General features: G+C 46.1%; 1 protein-coding gene across 2 annotated transcripts in view; it reads left to right on the top strand.

Annotated features, from left to right (window-relative positions):
• CORO1C (coronin 1C) overlaps nt 1–15,362 on the top strand; it is an 83,906-nt gene extending 68,544 nt beyond the window's left edge. For both annotated transcript variants that reach the window (XM_079941900.1, XM_079941901.1), the window contains exons 4-11: nt 4,159–4,288; nt 6,879–7,060; nt 8,242–8,361; nt 9,220–9,324; nt 10,803–10,948; nt 12,899–12,956; nt 13,058–13,303; nt 14,401–15,362. In XM_079941900.1, the coding sequence (XP_079798026.1) occupies nt 4,159–4,288; nt 6,879–7,060; nt 8,242–8,361; nt 9,220–9,324; nt 10,803–10,948; nt 12,899–12,956; nt 13,058–13,303; nt 14,401–14,520 (1,107 nt within the window). In that variant the 3' untranslated portion in view covers nt 14,521–15,362. The remainder of the gene's footprint in view (nt 1–4,158; nt 4,289–6,878; nt 7,061–8,241; nt 8,362–9,219; nt 9,325–10,802; nt 10,949–12,898; nt 12,957–13,057; nt 13,304–14,400) is intronic.
• Nucleotides 15,363–16,987: the final 1,625 nt, after the last annotated feature.

Genomic DNA, 16,987 nt, shown 5'->3' with positions numbered 1-16,987 from the left:
GCTGTTTTGGGTCTTCGTTGCTGCGCGCAGGCTTTCTCTAGTTGCGGCGAGCGGGGGCTACTCTTCATTGTGGTTCGAGGGCTTCTCATTACGGTGGCTTCTCTTGTTGCAGAGCACAGACTCTAGGCACACAGGCTTCAGTAGTTGTGGCTCGCGGGCTCCAGAGCACAGGCTCAGTAGTTGTGGTGCATGGGCTTAGCTGCTCCGCGGCATGTGGTATCTTCCCGGACCGGGGCTTGAACCCGTGTCCCCTGCATTGGCAGGCGGATTCTTAATCACTGCACCACCACGGAAGTCCCATCTAAGTGCTTTAGATTCATGTTACCACATCGGTCTCCAGACAACCCCAGTGAGGGCAGGTTCATTATTACTCCCATTTTATTGGCGAGGAAACTCAAGGCCCAGATAGGTTAGGTGAATGTCCCCAAGGTCATACAGCTGATACGTAGCAGAATCAGGATATTCTTCACCCCTGCACTGTACTGGGGGCACAGACTGTGTGCCAGGCACTATTCCAGGACTTTCTTAACTCAGTCCTCACAGCAGCCCTAGGAAGCACAGGTACTGATGCTTCCCTGTGCAGTGATGTTGAACTGTTTGCCGAGGACCATCACAGTAAAAGGCCCGGGCAGGATTTGAACCAGGGTCTCTTTGGCTCCAGAGCCCATTCTCCATCCAACTGCTTGTTTTTGCTGTCTTTTTGACTTTCGGCCTCATAGACAGCTCTGCTTTGTTAGACCGTAAACCCTTTGAGAGCGGGACCTGGGTTTAGTTGTCCTTCCCCACTTGCCTGGTAATGGGCCTGCGTTAAGTGGCTACTCAAGAAAAGTGCTGCACAGGTGAGTAACCGAGGTAGTGAGATGGGTTAGGTGCCTGGATGGAATACACAAGCCTCATTGAGGGAACCATGGAACCTGCCAAAAGTGAGATAAAGAAAGGGACAGAGAGTTTCCTCATTTTTAAAATTATATAATAAACGTTTTGTTCCATCATTAACATCTCCTCGCCATCCAAGGAAAAGATGCATGAAGAAGCTAGAGAAAGGAAAAGATCAAGTCCCATTATGAGCTCTCATGTTTAAGACAGGAAATGCTGCTTATATCCAAAGCCTCCCATCACTCCACGCCTCATTAGGGATTTAGAAAACACACTGCTTAATCTCGGTCATTCAGGCAGTGAAGGTTTTACTATCCTTGTGGGAAAACCCAGCAGCCCGTGGTCACAGTGCCCCCTGGAGACGGCAGGTGGAATTACCACGCTTTCCGTCCTAAGCGTGAGTCGGAATTCATATTGCAAAATGCATTTCCTGTTGAGTCTCTGAAGTCTCGTTTCATAATTGTTTCTCTGCCGACTTCGTGCTTTGATTAAACCAGTAGTTGTTTTCTGTTCCTTCTATTCACAGTTTCAGTCCTGCTTTACATTCAAATAGCGAAGTTCAATGTGGAGCAGTTTTACTGTTCATAAACCCTTGAATAAAAATAGGTGAAAGCAAACAGATAGCTCTGGAGGGTAACAGATGCCCACGCTCGGAGTCTGTTATGTTTGGTGGAGAGAGGCAGTGGTCTGGGTGAGGGGTTGGGAGAGGCAAGGTAGGTTCCCTTTGCCTTCCATGCTTGTTCATATCTGCCGTGTTTAAAATCTGCTGAAAGATGAGCATGCAGGGGAAATTGGGTGACGTCCTAAACTTATGCCCTCAGAAGGCAGGTTTATGAACGATCGCTTAATTCACAACTTTCCTGCAGTCCTCAGACTGGCAACATTTTTGTTCTGATTTTTTTCAGGACGAGAGAACCGAGCTGAACCTTAACCACTCCTAATTCAGACTCTGCCTTTCCACCAAGCAGTCAAAAACAGACAGTTGTTTGTCTCCTCCTTAAAAATCCCCAACAAGGGAAAATTCTGTTTCTCACTTGTTCCACTGTTGAGTATGATTTTTTCCCCCTGGCAAGTTCTAAATTTGTTATGAACTAGTTCCATAAGATCTTTTTTGGTAGAAGATTTACTCATTTTAATCTTCATACAGAAGAAGATAATTGTTTTAAACTTTAGCCTGTTCACAAACTTAAATGTTACTTAATATCTGGTTTTAACAGCTTTATTGAGGTATAATTCACATACAGCTTACCCATTTAAAGTGTACAATTCAGTGGTCTTTAGTATATTCATAGATATGTACCACCATCACCACAGACAATTTTAGAATGTTTTCATCACTTCAAAAAGAACCCCCCCAAAAACAGAAACCCCGTATTCTTTACCTATTGCACCCCTCCACCACCCCCAGCACTAAGCAACCACTAATCTATTCTCTGTCTCTATAGATTTTCATTTCTGGACATCTCATATACATGAATCCTACAATATGCAGACTGTCATCACTGGCTTCTTTACTTAACCTAACATTATCAAACTTCATCCATGTTGTAGTGTGTGTCAGTACTTAATCTCTTTCTGTGGTCATATATTCCTTCATGTATCACATTTTGTGTATCCATTTATTAGCTGCTGGACACTTGGGTTGTTTACACCTTTTGGCTGTTATGAATAATGCTGCTATAAAATTTGTGTACAGGTTTTAGTGTGGACATATGTTTTCATTTCTCTTGGGTAGGTACCTAGGAGTAGAATTGCTGGGTCATAGGTAACTCTGTGTTTGATCATTTGAGGAACTTCCCAAACTGTTGCCCAAAGTGGCTGCACTATTTTTCATTCCCACCAGCAGTGTATGAGGGCTCTGAATTCTCTATACCCTTGCCAGTGCTTGTTGCTATCTGGATATGAAGTGATGTGGATATGAAGTGATGTTTTATTGTGGTTTTGAAGTGATGTTTTATGTGGATATGAAGTGATGTTTTATTGTGGTTTTGATGTGCACTTCCCTGATGGCTAATAATGTTGAGCAGCTCTTCATGTGTTTTTTTGCTCTTCATATATCTTCCTTGAAGAAACATCTAGATTCCTTGCTCATTTAAAAAATTTGGTTATTTTCCTTTTATTGTTGAGTTGTAAGAGTTCTTTAAATATTCGAGATAAAAGTCCCTTTTCGGGGGCTTCCCTGGTGGCGCAGTGGTTGAGAGTCCGCCTGCTGATGCAGGGGACACGGGTTCGTGCCCTGGTCCGGGAAGATCCCACATGCCGCGGAGCGGCTGGGCCCGTGAGCCATGGCCGCTGAGCCTGCGCGTCCGGAGCCTGTGCTCCGCAACGGAAGAGGCCACGACAGTGAGAGGCCCGCGTACCTCAAAAAAGAAAAAAAAAAAAAGTCCCTTTTCGGATAGATATATGACTTGCAAATTATTTTCTCTCATTCTGTGGGTTGTCTTGTCACTTTCTTGACAGTGTTCTCTGAAGCACAAAAGTTTTAAATTTTGATGAAGTCCAATTAATGTTTTTCTTTTGTAAGAAGATTTCTTTAGTACATGTTACAAAGCTATTAGCTATCTTTTCATTTTCTCAATGTAGAATTATAGAAAATATGATGTTTGAAAAACTGCACCACCCCCCAAGAAGGTTTGGTGGATGGAGTTTGCTTTCCCCTCAAGAATCATGGACTTAGCTAGGGGTTTTCACTCCAATGCGTCTCTTCATGGGTGCTTCAGTCATTTTGTATTTTTCTTTCAATTTTTTGGTATGCTTCTAACTGGAGAGTTTTGAACTTAACAGGGAATTTATTTTATTTTATTTTTAAATTTTATTTTGCGGTACGCGGGCCTCTCACTCTCGTGGCCTCTCCCGTTGCGGAGCACAGGCTCCGGACGCGAAGGCTCAGCGGCCCTGGCTCACAGACCCAGCCGCTCCGCGGCATATGGGATCTTCCTGGACCGGGGCACGAACCAGTGTCCCCTGCATCGGCAGGTGGACTCTCAACCACTGCGCCACCAGGGAAGCCCCATTAACAGGGAATTTAAAATAAAATCTCTACTAATAGTAAATAAAAGCAGAGAGGTCTAACATTTTTAGACCTTATGGATATTCTGCTCTTTGCTCTCCTACTGCATTTGAAAAACAGCTGTACGTGTTTCACCACATTCTGCCTTTCATCCAAAGACCACTGTATGTTCTGTTTATGCAGAGCAAGGCTTCACACTGGATGGTCACAGTAAATGTGATAATGAAAGCCGACCGCTTTCATGTGGATGACCTTTCTTCCTTTGCCAACAGGTATGGCAGATCCCAGAAAACGGACTCACCCTTTCCCTGACTGAGCCCGTGGTCATTTTAGAAGGCCACTCAAAGAGAGTCGGCATCGTGGCCTGGCACCCGACGGCCCGCAACGTGCTTCTCAGTGCAGGTAGGAGCCGAGCTGACCTCTGCTTTCTCCTTGCCCTCACTTCTCGTGGCCTCTGTGTGGACGGAACAACAGACGCATGCTGACTGTGCTGGCAGTTGTGAAGCAGATCATTGGAACCCACGACAGGGTGCCTAAATGTGGGAGTTCCCCAACACCCGTGTGCATGTGTGTGTGTCGAGGCCACTTGGGCAAAGCCAATGGAAGCTGTGGACTTCCTGCCTAGAATTAGGAACAGACACATGCTTACTTATATAATCACATTTCAGCAGAGTCGTGGTTCCTGCTGGGGCCCTCCATGCCTCCATGGCCCTCAGTTGTAGTTATTCCTGATGTAGTAGAAGGAGCCCGAGTAGGAGCCAGGAGCCCTGGGTTCCAGCTTTGGTGTTGCTGCCAACTTTGGGGTGATCCTGTTAGTCAAATACCCTCCTTCCTTTTAAAAAATACTTTCATCTTTCTCCTTATACTTGTAGTCCACGTGTACTATGGAGAATATATATAAACAAAAGGGAGAAAAGAAAAATCATTTACAATCCCACCACCCGGAGGAAACATCATTATTACCCTTCTGATGTTTCTTTCCAGAGATATTTCTGTGCCCATAAACAATTTTACATACAAAGATGGGTTCAGACACTGTACATGTGACCTGCTTTCTGCACTTGCTGGTACACTGTGGTCCTTTTCAGGTGCCATTACATGTTGTGTGATATTTTTAATGACTCCATTAATAGTCCATTGTCTGGATACCTGTTTATTTAGTCAGTCCCCTATTTTTGGACACTGAGGTTGTTTCCGATTTTTCACTGTTAAACAGCACTGCAGTGAACCCTTGTGACCAAGTCCTAGTGTTCCTATTGGTTTCCCACTTGTGTAGTTTCCAAGTTTCATCTTAAAGAAATCTTTTTCTTTGTCTAAAATCTGAGATTTTATCTGCTTTTATAGAAGCAATACAAAGGACAGGAAGGAGCTTTGTGGGGTGATGGAAATGTTGATCTTGACTCTGATGATGGCTACATGAATATGTACATGTATCAAAACTTAGCCAATGTATACTTAAAATAGGTGCATTGTATTTCATGCAAACTATACCTTAATAAGATTGGCTTAGTAAAAAAGCAGTGCTAATGTTAGCGGTAGAATTTTAAAGATCTTTCTCCTCACCAGTAAAAAGGAGAGGAGCAGGTCAGTTTTTAACTGGGTATGAAAGGTATTTGTGACGTAGTGAGTTAAGTTAAAAATCTAATGCCTGGTACCTATTGAAACCAAGAACTACTTTAAAAAAAAAAAGTAAGACTCTCTTTTTTTAAATCACAATTGACTATAACTGGGAAGCCTTCCAGTGTTCTACTCAGAACCTCAGTCTGATAAGGAGAGAAAACAATTCCAAAGGTGGAATTCCCTCATGGAAAATACCCTATTGGCCGCCTCATCGAGGTCAAATCTAGGGTATCGTCAGCAGACTGAGCCCAGTCTCTCTTTTACACGCAGAGGAGAATGGTTGATTGCAGCGTTGTGCATAGTTTTGCATAGTTTAAGACTACGTGATCCATCCACAGTGGCTGAAGTTACTCATTTGCCTATGATGAACGAGGCAGAGGATGGGTCAAATCTCCATCGCAGAGTTTAGCTCCAACTTTTCATACTGTCTGTCGTACAGTTTTTTTCACCCATTTCCTACTTCTGACCCTAGGTAACGTAGGTGTCCTGGTTATTGGTGGCTAATTTTTCTAAGTGCTTGCAGAATTGGCTTATTGACAAGAATCCATCTTCAGGATGTCCGTCCCTTATTTTGCTTCATCCTTGAGCTAATGTCCTGGAAGCAGCAAATGGTGCCTCTTTTTAAAGGGGCCTCGGGGACTTGGGGCCAGCCCTGGAGGGAAGGGAGGATGGAGCTGAAGAGCTGAGGGGCTGTGGCTCAGTGGACCTGTGGCCTCTTTGGGGATCAGGTTCTGAATTCACGTGCCTGTTTGACGACAGTTGACGACAGTTTGTGCTTCTCAAATCAGGCCAGTCTTGGCCTATTTTTCTCTCCTTTTAAAGATAAAGATCTGCTGTGAGCAGATGGCTAGGCATTTCCCTTCACTTGTAATTTCCATGCTTTTGTGCAAGACCATGTCTTAACAGCATGGTTGATGGGAATAATCTGCCATCCAGTCTTTGTCTTGAGCCTCCTAAACCACCATTTAAACCCTTTATTTTTAGTTCCTCTGGAAAAAAAAGAAGCTGTATTTGTTCTGATGCTTGTTTTACTAGAAAAGGAAACTTAAGATCACTCAGGGTCCACCAGCCCAGTTAACTCGTAAAAAAAACCATAGGGTTCTATTTTTCTGTTGTTCTTTGTTTGGTTGGTGTTTTTGTTTGTTTCACATGAGCCCAAACTTCACAAGCTGTATTTTTCCTTTAATGTGTTTCTTTTACACAAATTTCTTTTTTTCTTGGTCACGTCAGTTTTTGACTGCCAGTAAGTAAGGCTTCTTATAATTAGCATCTCCATTTCAATACATAGGTGTGTTTATCCTCCCTGTATTTGTATCGATAGTTTTCACAAATTGTTGTTGTGCAGGCGTTTCTTATCCCTGCTTGCTTTCAGGCTGTGATAACACCATCATCATCTGGAACGTGGGGACGGGGGAAGCCCTTTTAAACCTGGACGATATACATTCGGACATGATTTACAATGTGAGCTGGAACCGGAACGGCAGTCTGATCTGCACAGCCTCCAAAGACAAGAAAGTGAGAGTAATCGATCCTAGGAAACAGGAGATTGTTGCTGTAAGTATTCCTAGGACAAAAGCCCCAGTATGTGTAGCGCTTTAGGGAGTGAGAACTTTCTGCGTTTTAAGGCAGACCACAGGGGCTGGGACTGCCAGTCCGTGGACCTTTGCTGTGTGCAGACGCCAAACTGTGAATCAGAAGAGTCTCGGCCAGGCTTCTGTCTCCCAGTTGCCCTTCTCTCCAGAGCTGTGCATTTCTAGCTTTTACCCAAGCCTTCCCTCTCACTTGGCGACCATTTCTCACAAAGAAACAAAGTTTTTTTTATCAGTTTGCTTAAGAATGTGCACGTCTAGAGCAGCTAACCCACAGAGTTTACTGCATGCTGGCTTAGGACTGCAGGTGGATCTGTTGATTCCCTCCGCTGCTCCCCAGTCGGTCTTTAAAGGGCCTGACAAGATGCCATGGGTTCTCTCCACAGCTCAGCGTCCCCGTTTCTGCCACCTGAGCTAGGCCTCCACAGAATCACACATCACAGCAAAAGATGGACACTCGGGCCTTTAGTCAGGTTGATACTGCAAGTGTCGAATCCAGAGGTGCCTCACTTCCACCCCACTCTGCCTCGTCACGGCCCTTCTCTGAGAAGGTGGCTCTTGGCCGGTGATAATTCCCAAGAGTCGAGTGACAGGCATGGCTGGTGCTTATCAAGGCCCCACACCCCGTGCTTTCTCCACTAGAACCTTCCAAGGGGTGGGGCTGGTGGGCTCCCGCTGAAGAGATGAGGCTAAGGAACGGGTTAGCCAGACTCCACTTTCTGTCCTGTGAAATTGCGAGATGCTGTAGCGACCGTCCACCTTCAGGTTATCATCATACTCTTGAGAAACAAAGGCTTGGCAGAGCTCTTTCGTGTGTTTTGTTTTTGCAGAGCCTGGACTTGGGTTGGTGGCAGGGGCTGGTGGAAGGACTGAGGCCTTTCAGTCCAGACCTGGCGCGATTGCTCGCTCACCAGCCAAGGGGCCTTGGCCAGATCCCTTGGTGTCGCTTTGTTTCCTCCTCCTTCAGGGAGGGGAGGTGGCCAGTACTGACACGCTCGTGCACGTACGTGCACACGCACACACACACACACCTTTGACGTGAGTGCCATGTGGGGTGGCGGGGTTCACTGTCTGAGCCCCCGCTTTCCCCCACTTTTCCTTCCTGCAGTCTGACTGTGTAAGCTGCCTCTTTGCTCTCTCGCCCAGGAGAAGGAGAAAGCACATGAAGGAGCCCGACCCATGAGGGCCATCTTTCTGGCTGACGGCAACGTCTTTACCACTGGTTTCAGCCGCATGAGCGAGCGGCAGCTGGCCCTCTGGAACCCGGTACGCCCCTTCCCAGCCCTGCCACCCCTTCCCCAGCCTCGAGTTTTCTCTTTTCTGAGCGGGCCTTTGGGTTGGGCAGTAGATGATAGGGTTCTCAGTGTCGTTTGCTGAACTCATGCTTGTTTTAAGTTGGATGTGAAGTTCTCATCCTCACTGGAGACTTACTGCGAAATGTATTTTAAAAATGCATTCTTGATACTCCCAAGGAGTCTCTGTTGACTGTAGATTTTAGAAAGAATGCGTGAAGAATCCAGTGTTTTAGACTTGGGAAATAAGTTCTAAACTTAGTTAAAATATTTCCTAAAGAACATGATCAAATGTCTAAATCAAAATAGTCATGCTTGGGAAAATGTTCATGACAGCACAAGTGGGAAAAACGTACTGAACTGCATATATGGTATGATCCCAATCTGTGTGTGCTTCTATGTTGGAAGGAAATAGGCCAAAATGGTAATTGTTTCTACCCCCCACTGGACCGTGGGATTACGGAATATGGGATGATTTTTATGTTTTTCCTTGTACCTTCTGATTTTTAAAAGAACATGAGTTTATTTTTGTAATAAGAAAAAAGTACTTTTAAAAAAGAAAGCAGTCACAAAGGAGATGGGCTCTCATCTCTGTCATGGGATCACACTGATGTGTGCATTATGTTGCCAAATCAACACAATTTTCAGTGAGTTGGATCTCATCTAGTATTCCTGTTGGTAATTACATGTATGAATATCATATGTGCATTGTTTAAACTTTCATTATTTTAGGGAAATGGCTAACTTAATTAGGGATGAAAAATGTATCATCTTATAAAAATTCACCTTTTAAAAATGTGTGTGCGTGTGTGTGTGTGTTTTTTTTCCCCAGAAAAATATGGAGGAACCAATTGCTCTTCATGAAATGGACACTAGCAATGGGGTGTTGCTACCTTTCTATGACCCCGACACCAGTATCATTTACTTATGTGGAAAGGTAAACAGTAATTTTGCTGTTTGATCTTAAATTTAATCCTGTAAGAAGAAAAGTTTATCCTTCAGAGATTTAGTAGATGAGCAATTGTATAGAGAAAAGTGCTCCATGGGTATAAGCTTTTGAGGGCCTCAGAGACTCTCCAGAGGGTTCTCGCTCCTGGAGTTCAGTGTTAAGGCCCAGGCCTTGCAATTACATGGCCTGACTCAAGTGTCAGGAGGTGACAGTCGTTACAAGAAGACCCCACACTGAACTCAGGACACCTTCCTGCTGCCTGATGCTTTCTGCCTAACTAAAGTGTTGGTAGCTTTATTATCATTACTGTTACTTCATTTTAGAAGGTAAAGACCTCAGTATTCCTCATTCTTCTGTAGGCTCAATTTCCCTTAGAATTTTTGTAGTTGAAATAAATGAATTAATACAAATGGAGCTGTTGATATGTTCCCTTCCCCAAACCTGTCAGATAGTCCCTTGCTGGGGATGAAGCTGGGGGTGTTTTACTTCTGTTCACAGTTGATGGAGTGGGCTGCAGACCTGCTTGACATTTTTATAGGTCAGTTATTTAGAAACTGAGATCTTGTCTGTTTCCTTGAAAGTCATTTTACTTGAGATGTTAACAGCTGCCATAGACTGCATTGTTACCCAGATGTTACTAACACTGGGTGGAAAGTTACTGTGAGTATGTAGAAAACAAATAGTGTATGATTAGCTTGTCTTCCATTTTTTTAGATAGTTACATCCTTGAAACAAATGGAAATATGAGAAAGGAGAGGGTTGTTAGGGCAGAGTACCGCCTAGCTATTCATCACTTCTTCTTACACACACATCTCCTCCCTCAGGCAGGATTGCCTTCATTGTGCAGGTTCATGTAACTGTGCAGACAGTTATTTACACTGAGAGAGGCTAGCACGTTCTTCAGGTCTTCAAAAAAATCTGACCATTCTAAGCCAAATTATCACAGAACTTGACGCATTGTAATGGGATAGCATTCTCCTCTGAAGTTAAAGGTTACTCACTAAAACTAATGTCTCTTCATTAGAAAAATCTTACTTCTTATTATCCGATTGTCTGGTGTTAGCGCCCTCAGGTCTGTGCCCGTGGAGGTATGCTGAAAAGTCAGTAATTGCCCGCTAGCCCCTCTTGGTCTGCTGTTTGTTTGTTGTGGCGCAGTTGTTGGGCGGAGGTGTTAACCTTTCTGCTCCGACTCTGACTTGGGGCCAGACTCAGTGCAGGAAAGTCAGAACCTTCAGGAGGAGGCAGAGGAGGCTGTTTAAAGGGCGAGCTAGCCTTGCACAAGCGAGGGCTTGCTCTGCCAGGAAGAGAAACCATCATGTGCTCGAGGCAAGCCTCCTAACGGGAGGAAAGGTCAGCCAGTGTAGCGGAGTCCCAGTCAGTGCTGGGTGTATAGAGGAGAGAGACACCCACCTAAATCAGATATTTCGGCTAACGTGAAACGCAAACCTGTCTCCGATTCCTTGTAGGGTGACAGCAGTATCCGCTATTTTGAGATCACGAACGAATCCCCGTATGTCCACTACCTCAACACATTCAGCAGCAAGGAACCTCAGAGGGGGATGGGTTACATGCCCAAGAGGGGACTCGATGTCAACAAATGTGAGATTGCCAGGTAAAGAATCGGTATCGGAAAGTGTTCAGCCTGCTTACGCCATTCGTGTCCACGCCTGAGTCTTTCTACCTGTGTGTGTGCAGTAGAATCGTAGAATTAGTATCTTGTTTGCTGCCTGTTCTTAGAAACGTGGAGTTTGAAAGCAAGAAGAAACTCTTCAAAATCATTTCATCCAGCTGTGCCCTCCCCATCCTTCAGATGATAAACTTGAAATGCAGCGGTTAAGAGGCTTCACTGGGGCGTATCACACCCTGATTTAAGTAGTGAAACCATCGTTGCTTGTCTTCAGGCTGCGACTGTGGCCAGTGTCCCCTGGGAGGCAACCAGGAAGAGCCTTTCCCTGGGATGGAAATGAGGGATGGTTTTTCTGCCCTGCAGAGGGACCAGCCAGGTTCCAAACCGGGTTGTGGAGCCCGCAGATCCGAAACTAGAGAAACAAAGTTCTACAGCGGGTGTTAGGTTAGCTTGGCTTAGGAAGCTTGGCTGTGTGTTGTAACTTCCGCCTCTCTGGACTACTCTGTGGAGTTTTTATAACGCTGCGTTTATATGGACATTTTTCTAAGCGTGCTGACCTGGTCACGCAAATAATTGACACTTACATCTTTAAAAATATAAGAAATCTTTATGAGCCCTTTTTTTAATATTAATCACTGCACGGTTCTTTTTGTTTTTGTTTTTTTTATAATACCTTCAACTCTATAGCTAGAGTAATGAAGGAAAGCTGTCACAGGTAATTCTAAATTGTGGTTTAAATCAAACTAATCAAAATGTGGTTCAAAACAGATTGAATCTGAATTTCAAAATTACATTCAGGATTTGGGAACACATTTATTTTACTGTCATCTAAAAGTTTAAAAGACGTAGTCGGCCCTTTGTATTTGCAAGTTCCAAATCCAAGGATTGAGCATATTTGGAAACAAAAGTTCCAGAAAGTTCCAAAAAGCAAAACGAATTTGTGGCGCATGGGAAACCATTTACGTAGCATTTACTTTGTGTTTACAACTGTTCACATAGCATTTACGTTGTACTGGGTATGGTAAGTAATCTAGAATGACTTAGAATATAAAATGCTATGCCATGTTATGTAAGGGACTTGAGCATCCACAGATGTTGGTGTCCGCAGCACCTCCTGGAACCCACCCCCCGCAGATACCGAGGGATGACTGTATAAGGAAGTCATTCAGGACCCCTCCTGGTTACTCAGTATTTCTGGGGCGTTGGTTACGTGTTGGGCGCTGTGCTAATCACACGGCCCGGATCCCCTTTCTCTTTGTACCCGTGCTGTGAGGCGGGTGCTGGTTTACCCCCCATGTGGGCTTGAGGCTGGGTCAGGTGGGCACATGCCCAGGTGTGGGGGGTGGAGCTGGCCATCCAGCCCAGGCCAGCCGCACAGGTTTTGGGCTTGGTCTTCCTACTCTTCCCACACCCTGGATAATTCCAGATTTTTCTTGAGTGTTATGTATGATGTGGTTTGCTCGGATGCCAACATTTAATTCCTAGGATTGTCTTCGTTTCCTTTTTAAAAATCCTATTTACACTTAACGAAAGTTCAGCCACTTCACGTTGGCAGAAGACGTGGCATCCAGGTCATAGGTACTCTCTGAGACATGGGTGTTCACTGTCTTCTGGCTTGGTAATTTTCTCATAAGCGGCTCATTGTCGGTGGTGTTAATCATTTCCCCACAGTTGATTTGCCCCCAGGTAATTGGAACTTGACTGTCACCATGATGCATAGGCCTCTGTTCGGTCTCCTATCCGCTGTTCCCTAGCATAGCTCCTCTCAGCTTCTGTTTTCTCCTCTGTGAAATGGGAACGCTGAGTTCTACCTGCTCCCCACGATGCGTCCGATGAGGTGATGGGCAAACACAGAACGTACGAGTGAATTATTAAGCCTGTTACTTGGCCTCCTGTTTCACTTAATGCAACTTTGCCTTTATTTCTTCTTTGAAGATTCTTCAAACTTCACGAGAGAAAGTGTGAGCCTATTATCATGACTGTCCCCAGGAAGGTAAGTGCCCAGTTGTCTAGGTAATCCATGTTTTTAAAAGGTTTTAAAAATCCCAGAGCTCCCTTCCTTACCTGTGGATTTCTCCACTGTGTCTCGTGTAGTCTGACCTTTTCCAGGATGACCTGTACCCTGACACGGCGGGGCCCGAAGCGGCGCTGGAGGCGGAAGAGTGGTTCGAGGGGAGGAATGCAGATCCACTCCTCATCTCCCTGAAGCACGGATACATTCCCGGCAAAAACAGGGACCTCAAGGTGGTCAAGAAGAACATTCTGGACAGCAAGCCCACGGCAAACAAGAAGTGCGACCTGATCAGCGTCCCCAAGAAGACCGCAGACACGGCCAGCGTGGTAAGGACCGCAGGGCCTGGGGCGTGCTGGGCCGGCTCAGCCTGGCCCTCCCGAACACGCCTGCCAGCCTGGGCGTCTGCGGGCACTGTCCCCGCTGGACGGATGGGGTTCAGTAATGGTAACAGGCACTGTTTGTAGGAACCACCTTGATGACGTGACATTTATGAGTTTGACTCCTTTAGCTCTCTTTTTTATGATGACCAGGATAGAAGTCGGTCTGTTACCGATGCCGGGAAGATGAGGTCCCAGGAAGGAGGGAGTGGTGAGAGATTTTAGAAGTTGCTAAGTGTTTGAGTGGCAGAAGGATCTGGGGTGAGTGGGACTTAGAGGCAGAGATGATCCTGGGCATCTTGGCAAGAATTGTTTCAGGGGAGTGATGGAGACCAGAGGCTGACAGTGAAGACCCCTGTGGCCACGGGAGAGCAGGGTTGAGCCAGGGAGGAGAGGGGGCTGGTGTCGGCAGGCTGTAGAATGGAGTTCTGGGGGCCAGGAGGGGCCGGGAATTGTCGATGTGGAGGTGGCAGAGACAAGAGGCAAAGTGCCCTCAGGAGCTAGTGTTTTGACTGTGACCGAGCAAGCCACATGAGGCACCACAGCTTTGGGGACTGCAGGGTTTCCTGCAGAAGAATCAGCTCCACAAGGGAGAAGCTCAGGCTCTTTAGAGGAGCAGGCAGGGCAAGGGATGTGGTTCCCAAGGACCTTTCTAGGAGCTGATAGGAACTCAGTAGCCTCTGGCGGGTCACCCGTCACCCTGGTCACATAGAAGATGCTCCTGCTGGAGTTGGCTGATCGGGGTGGTTGGGATGTGGGGCAGCCTTGCAGGGATCAGTCTCTTCCTGCAGTTTAGTTGTGTCCCAGGAGTCTCCATCCAGGTTGGCGCACAGGTGGGGCCAGGAGCCGTGATACACTGTTGCTTTGCTGTGGGTGCCAGTTGGCCCAGCCAGCGTTCCTGGCGTTCCTACAAGGCTCAGCCGGGCTGCTGCAGCCTGCCACTTCCAAAATGGGAGGTCACAGTTATACCCCGTGCATTCCACCTGTGCTGAACGTTGCTGCTTTTTAGTCATCCTCTTCCCTCCCCTCTTTTTTCGTTTCCTTAGCAAAATGAAGCCAAATTGGATGAGATTTTGAAAGAGATCAAATCTATAAAAGACACAATCTGCAATCAAGATGAGCGTATTTCCAAGTTAGAACAGCAGATGGCAAAGATAGCAGCCTGAAGGCCCACCCCCACCCCGCAGACGGAGCAGGAACGCGCTCGTGGCTGGTAGTTGGTGTGGTCCCAGGGAGGGCGAGAGGGAGGCACTGCCCCTTGGAGACATTTCAGATCTGTCGACCAGCGATAGGCCACATTCCAGTAAGGACTCAACTCGTCTCCCAAATTTGCAGAAACAAAATGTGGTTTAAAAGCTGAGCTTTTTACCAGAAAGCTTTTTTTGATGTTTTAAGTGTTATGTGACTTGTGAACTTCTAAAAGACAAAAGTGCTACTTTGATAATCCCAGATATTCTGAATTTTAGAAAACCAACCAATTCTGATTCAGTGTCCTGCCCAAGTACCTTTGTTTTTTTTTGTTTTTGGTTTTTTTTTTACAAACAGGGACCAATGCCACATTGCTTTTTATATTTCTTTTTTTTTTTTAATGTTGCCAAAACCAAAAGTAGCTTTTTTTTCTTTGTATTTTGCTACTTTGCAGTATTTGTGTGTGGGGTTTTTTTTTCTCCTTAATTTGAAAGGGACAGCACTGTGTATGTTTATAAACTAAATGAAGATATTATTTTGTATAAACATTCATCTGAGAACAATCAGAGCAGTAGCCACTCTGTGCTGGCTTCTTTGCAGCACAAACCTGGTCATCTTAATGACTGTACAAAAGGAAGACTTGAAAAATCACGTGGATTCATATTCCCACCCCTCCCTTTCCATCGAGTCTTCTGATCAAAAAAAAGCTCATATCGAATCGTTTCCTTTCTCTTTTCTAGAAATTGGGTGGTTGTACCAGAATGGAACTTTGCTTCTTGGTTATCCTGTGCTTCAGATGATTATAATCGAACCTAAACTAGCATGTGTTTCTGCGGTTTTGTTACACACATAGAATCTATTACCTTCATCACTTTAACGTCATGTTCCAGATTTTGGTCAGTACTTGACAAGGGTGTCCAGGACGAGGAGCCACACGTGCTGTGAGGTGTTCCTTCTTGTCCCTTTCAGCAGCTGGCCTGGCTCCCGAGTACCCTGGGATGGGGTGAGACAGACTAGGAAACCTGGAGGGAAGCGTTCACCCCACGTGATCCTCTGCTTTCCCGCGAGTCCCGTGCTGCCCCCTCGCTGTGCTAGACAGGTCCCCCACACCCCTGGAGCTCCTGCCCTTTCTTCTCCCTCCTGTATGCAGCCCCCTCTCTCAGGGCTCCCTCGGCCATCCTCCCTCCTCCTGCCTTTCGGTGCTAACTGCATTCTGCTAAGCTGAGGCCAGAGGGTGCTGTTGAATGTTGATATTGAGACTGGGGACGAGGGTCGAGAAGGAAGCAGACGTCTGCTGTAGCTTTGATGGTGCAACTGGTCCCTGCGCACCCTCTTCACGAACTCCCCCGCACCCCCCTGCAGCTGCACTGTGGCTGGATCTGAGCACAGAGACTACCCAGCCCCCGGCCAGACACTGATCTCCCATGGCCTGCCCCACTCCCGGGTTAGCTAGGACTTCTCTCCATTTCCATTTTCTCAGAGTGCGTGCTTGAGGAACAAGATTTAAAGAGCCTCTGCTTTGGAAGGGCTGAGGGCCTGTGGTGGAACGGGAATCGTGTCAAGCATTAGGACCACGGCGGGGACGCTTGCACGTGCTCTTGCTGGCGTGGGGACGGTTTGGGACTGGCTGGAAGCGTCTGTGCGCAGGGACCCAGGCTGAGGCAGAGCGTGGCGTCGGTGGGTTGGGCTGCATGGTCAAGCTGTCCTCGTGTCTGAATAGAGAAGAAGGTACCGTGTTCTTTACCAGTCGTGGGATTGCCATCTCCATGGTTTCAGGGCATCTGAATGTTTGGTGTGGTTTTGTGTGTGCGTGCGTGTGTGTTTTAAATATTAAAGTGGATAATGAGGTGTTAAGAGAACAATAATAGTGATTTATATTCAAACCTGTATGTGTTTCTTTATCAACATAATCTGTTGAGGACCTTCATTTTTAAGATTCAGAAGTGTCCTAAGGTTCAGACACCCAATTAATTAAGTGAACAAAATTGGTGATGGCGGTGAAACACCGTAGGGAATGCGGTTCGGAGAGAAGAGGAGGGTGAGGGCGAGTTATCCTGATCTTAATATGTAGTGTAGGCTTATTTAATGGACGGACTCCCTGCCAGTCTCAGTGGGCGCCTCAAGCTCTGTGGATTATTTTTCCTGTTTTGCCTTTTTTTTTTAAATCCGTGCTATCCCAGAGGAAAACCAGTGAATTACTCCTAGATCGGCTCTTATAGAGCGGCCATCGTATTCTGTCAAAACACTTGCTTCCATTTTCAAAGATAAAAAAAAAAAATCATTGGTTACCAAACGGTGTCCGTGTTTATTTCGCACGCCACTGTCTGTGAGGCAGCACGCGGCTTGCTGCCTGACCCAGCGTCTCTGACTCGGTGGAACCACCCTCTCAGGGGGTAAGTACGGGGCACATGTGGGTGGGCCCCAGGTTCCGCAGATGGAGTGGGG

This window comes from Stenella coeruleoalba, assembly GCF_951394435.1.
Source record: "Stenella coeruleoalba genome assembly, chromosome: 14".
Lineage (NCBI taxonomy): Eukaryota > Metazoa > Chordata > Mammalia > Artiodactyla > Delphinidae > Stenella > Stenella coeruleoalba.
Note: the sequence above shows the minus strand (reverse complement) of the source record. Positions and strands in the feature narration are given on the sequence as shown.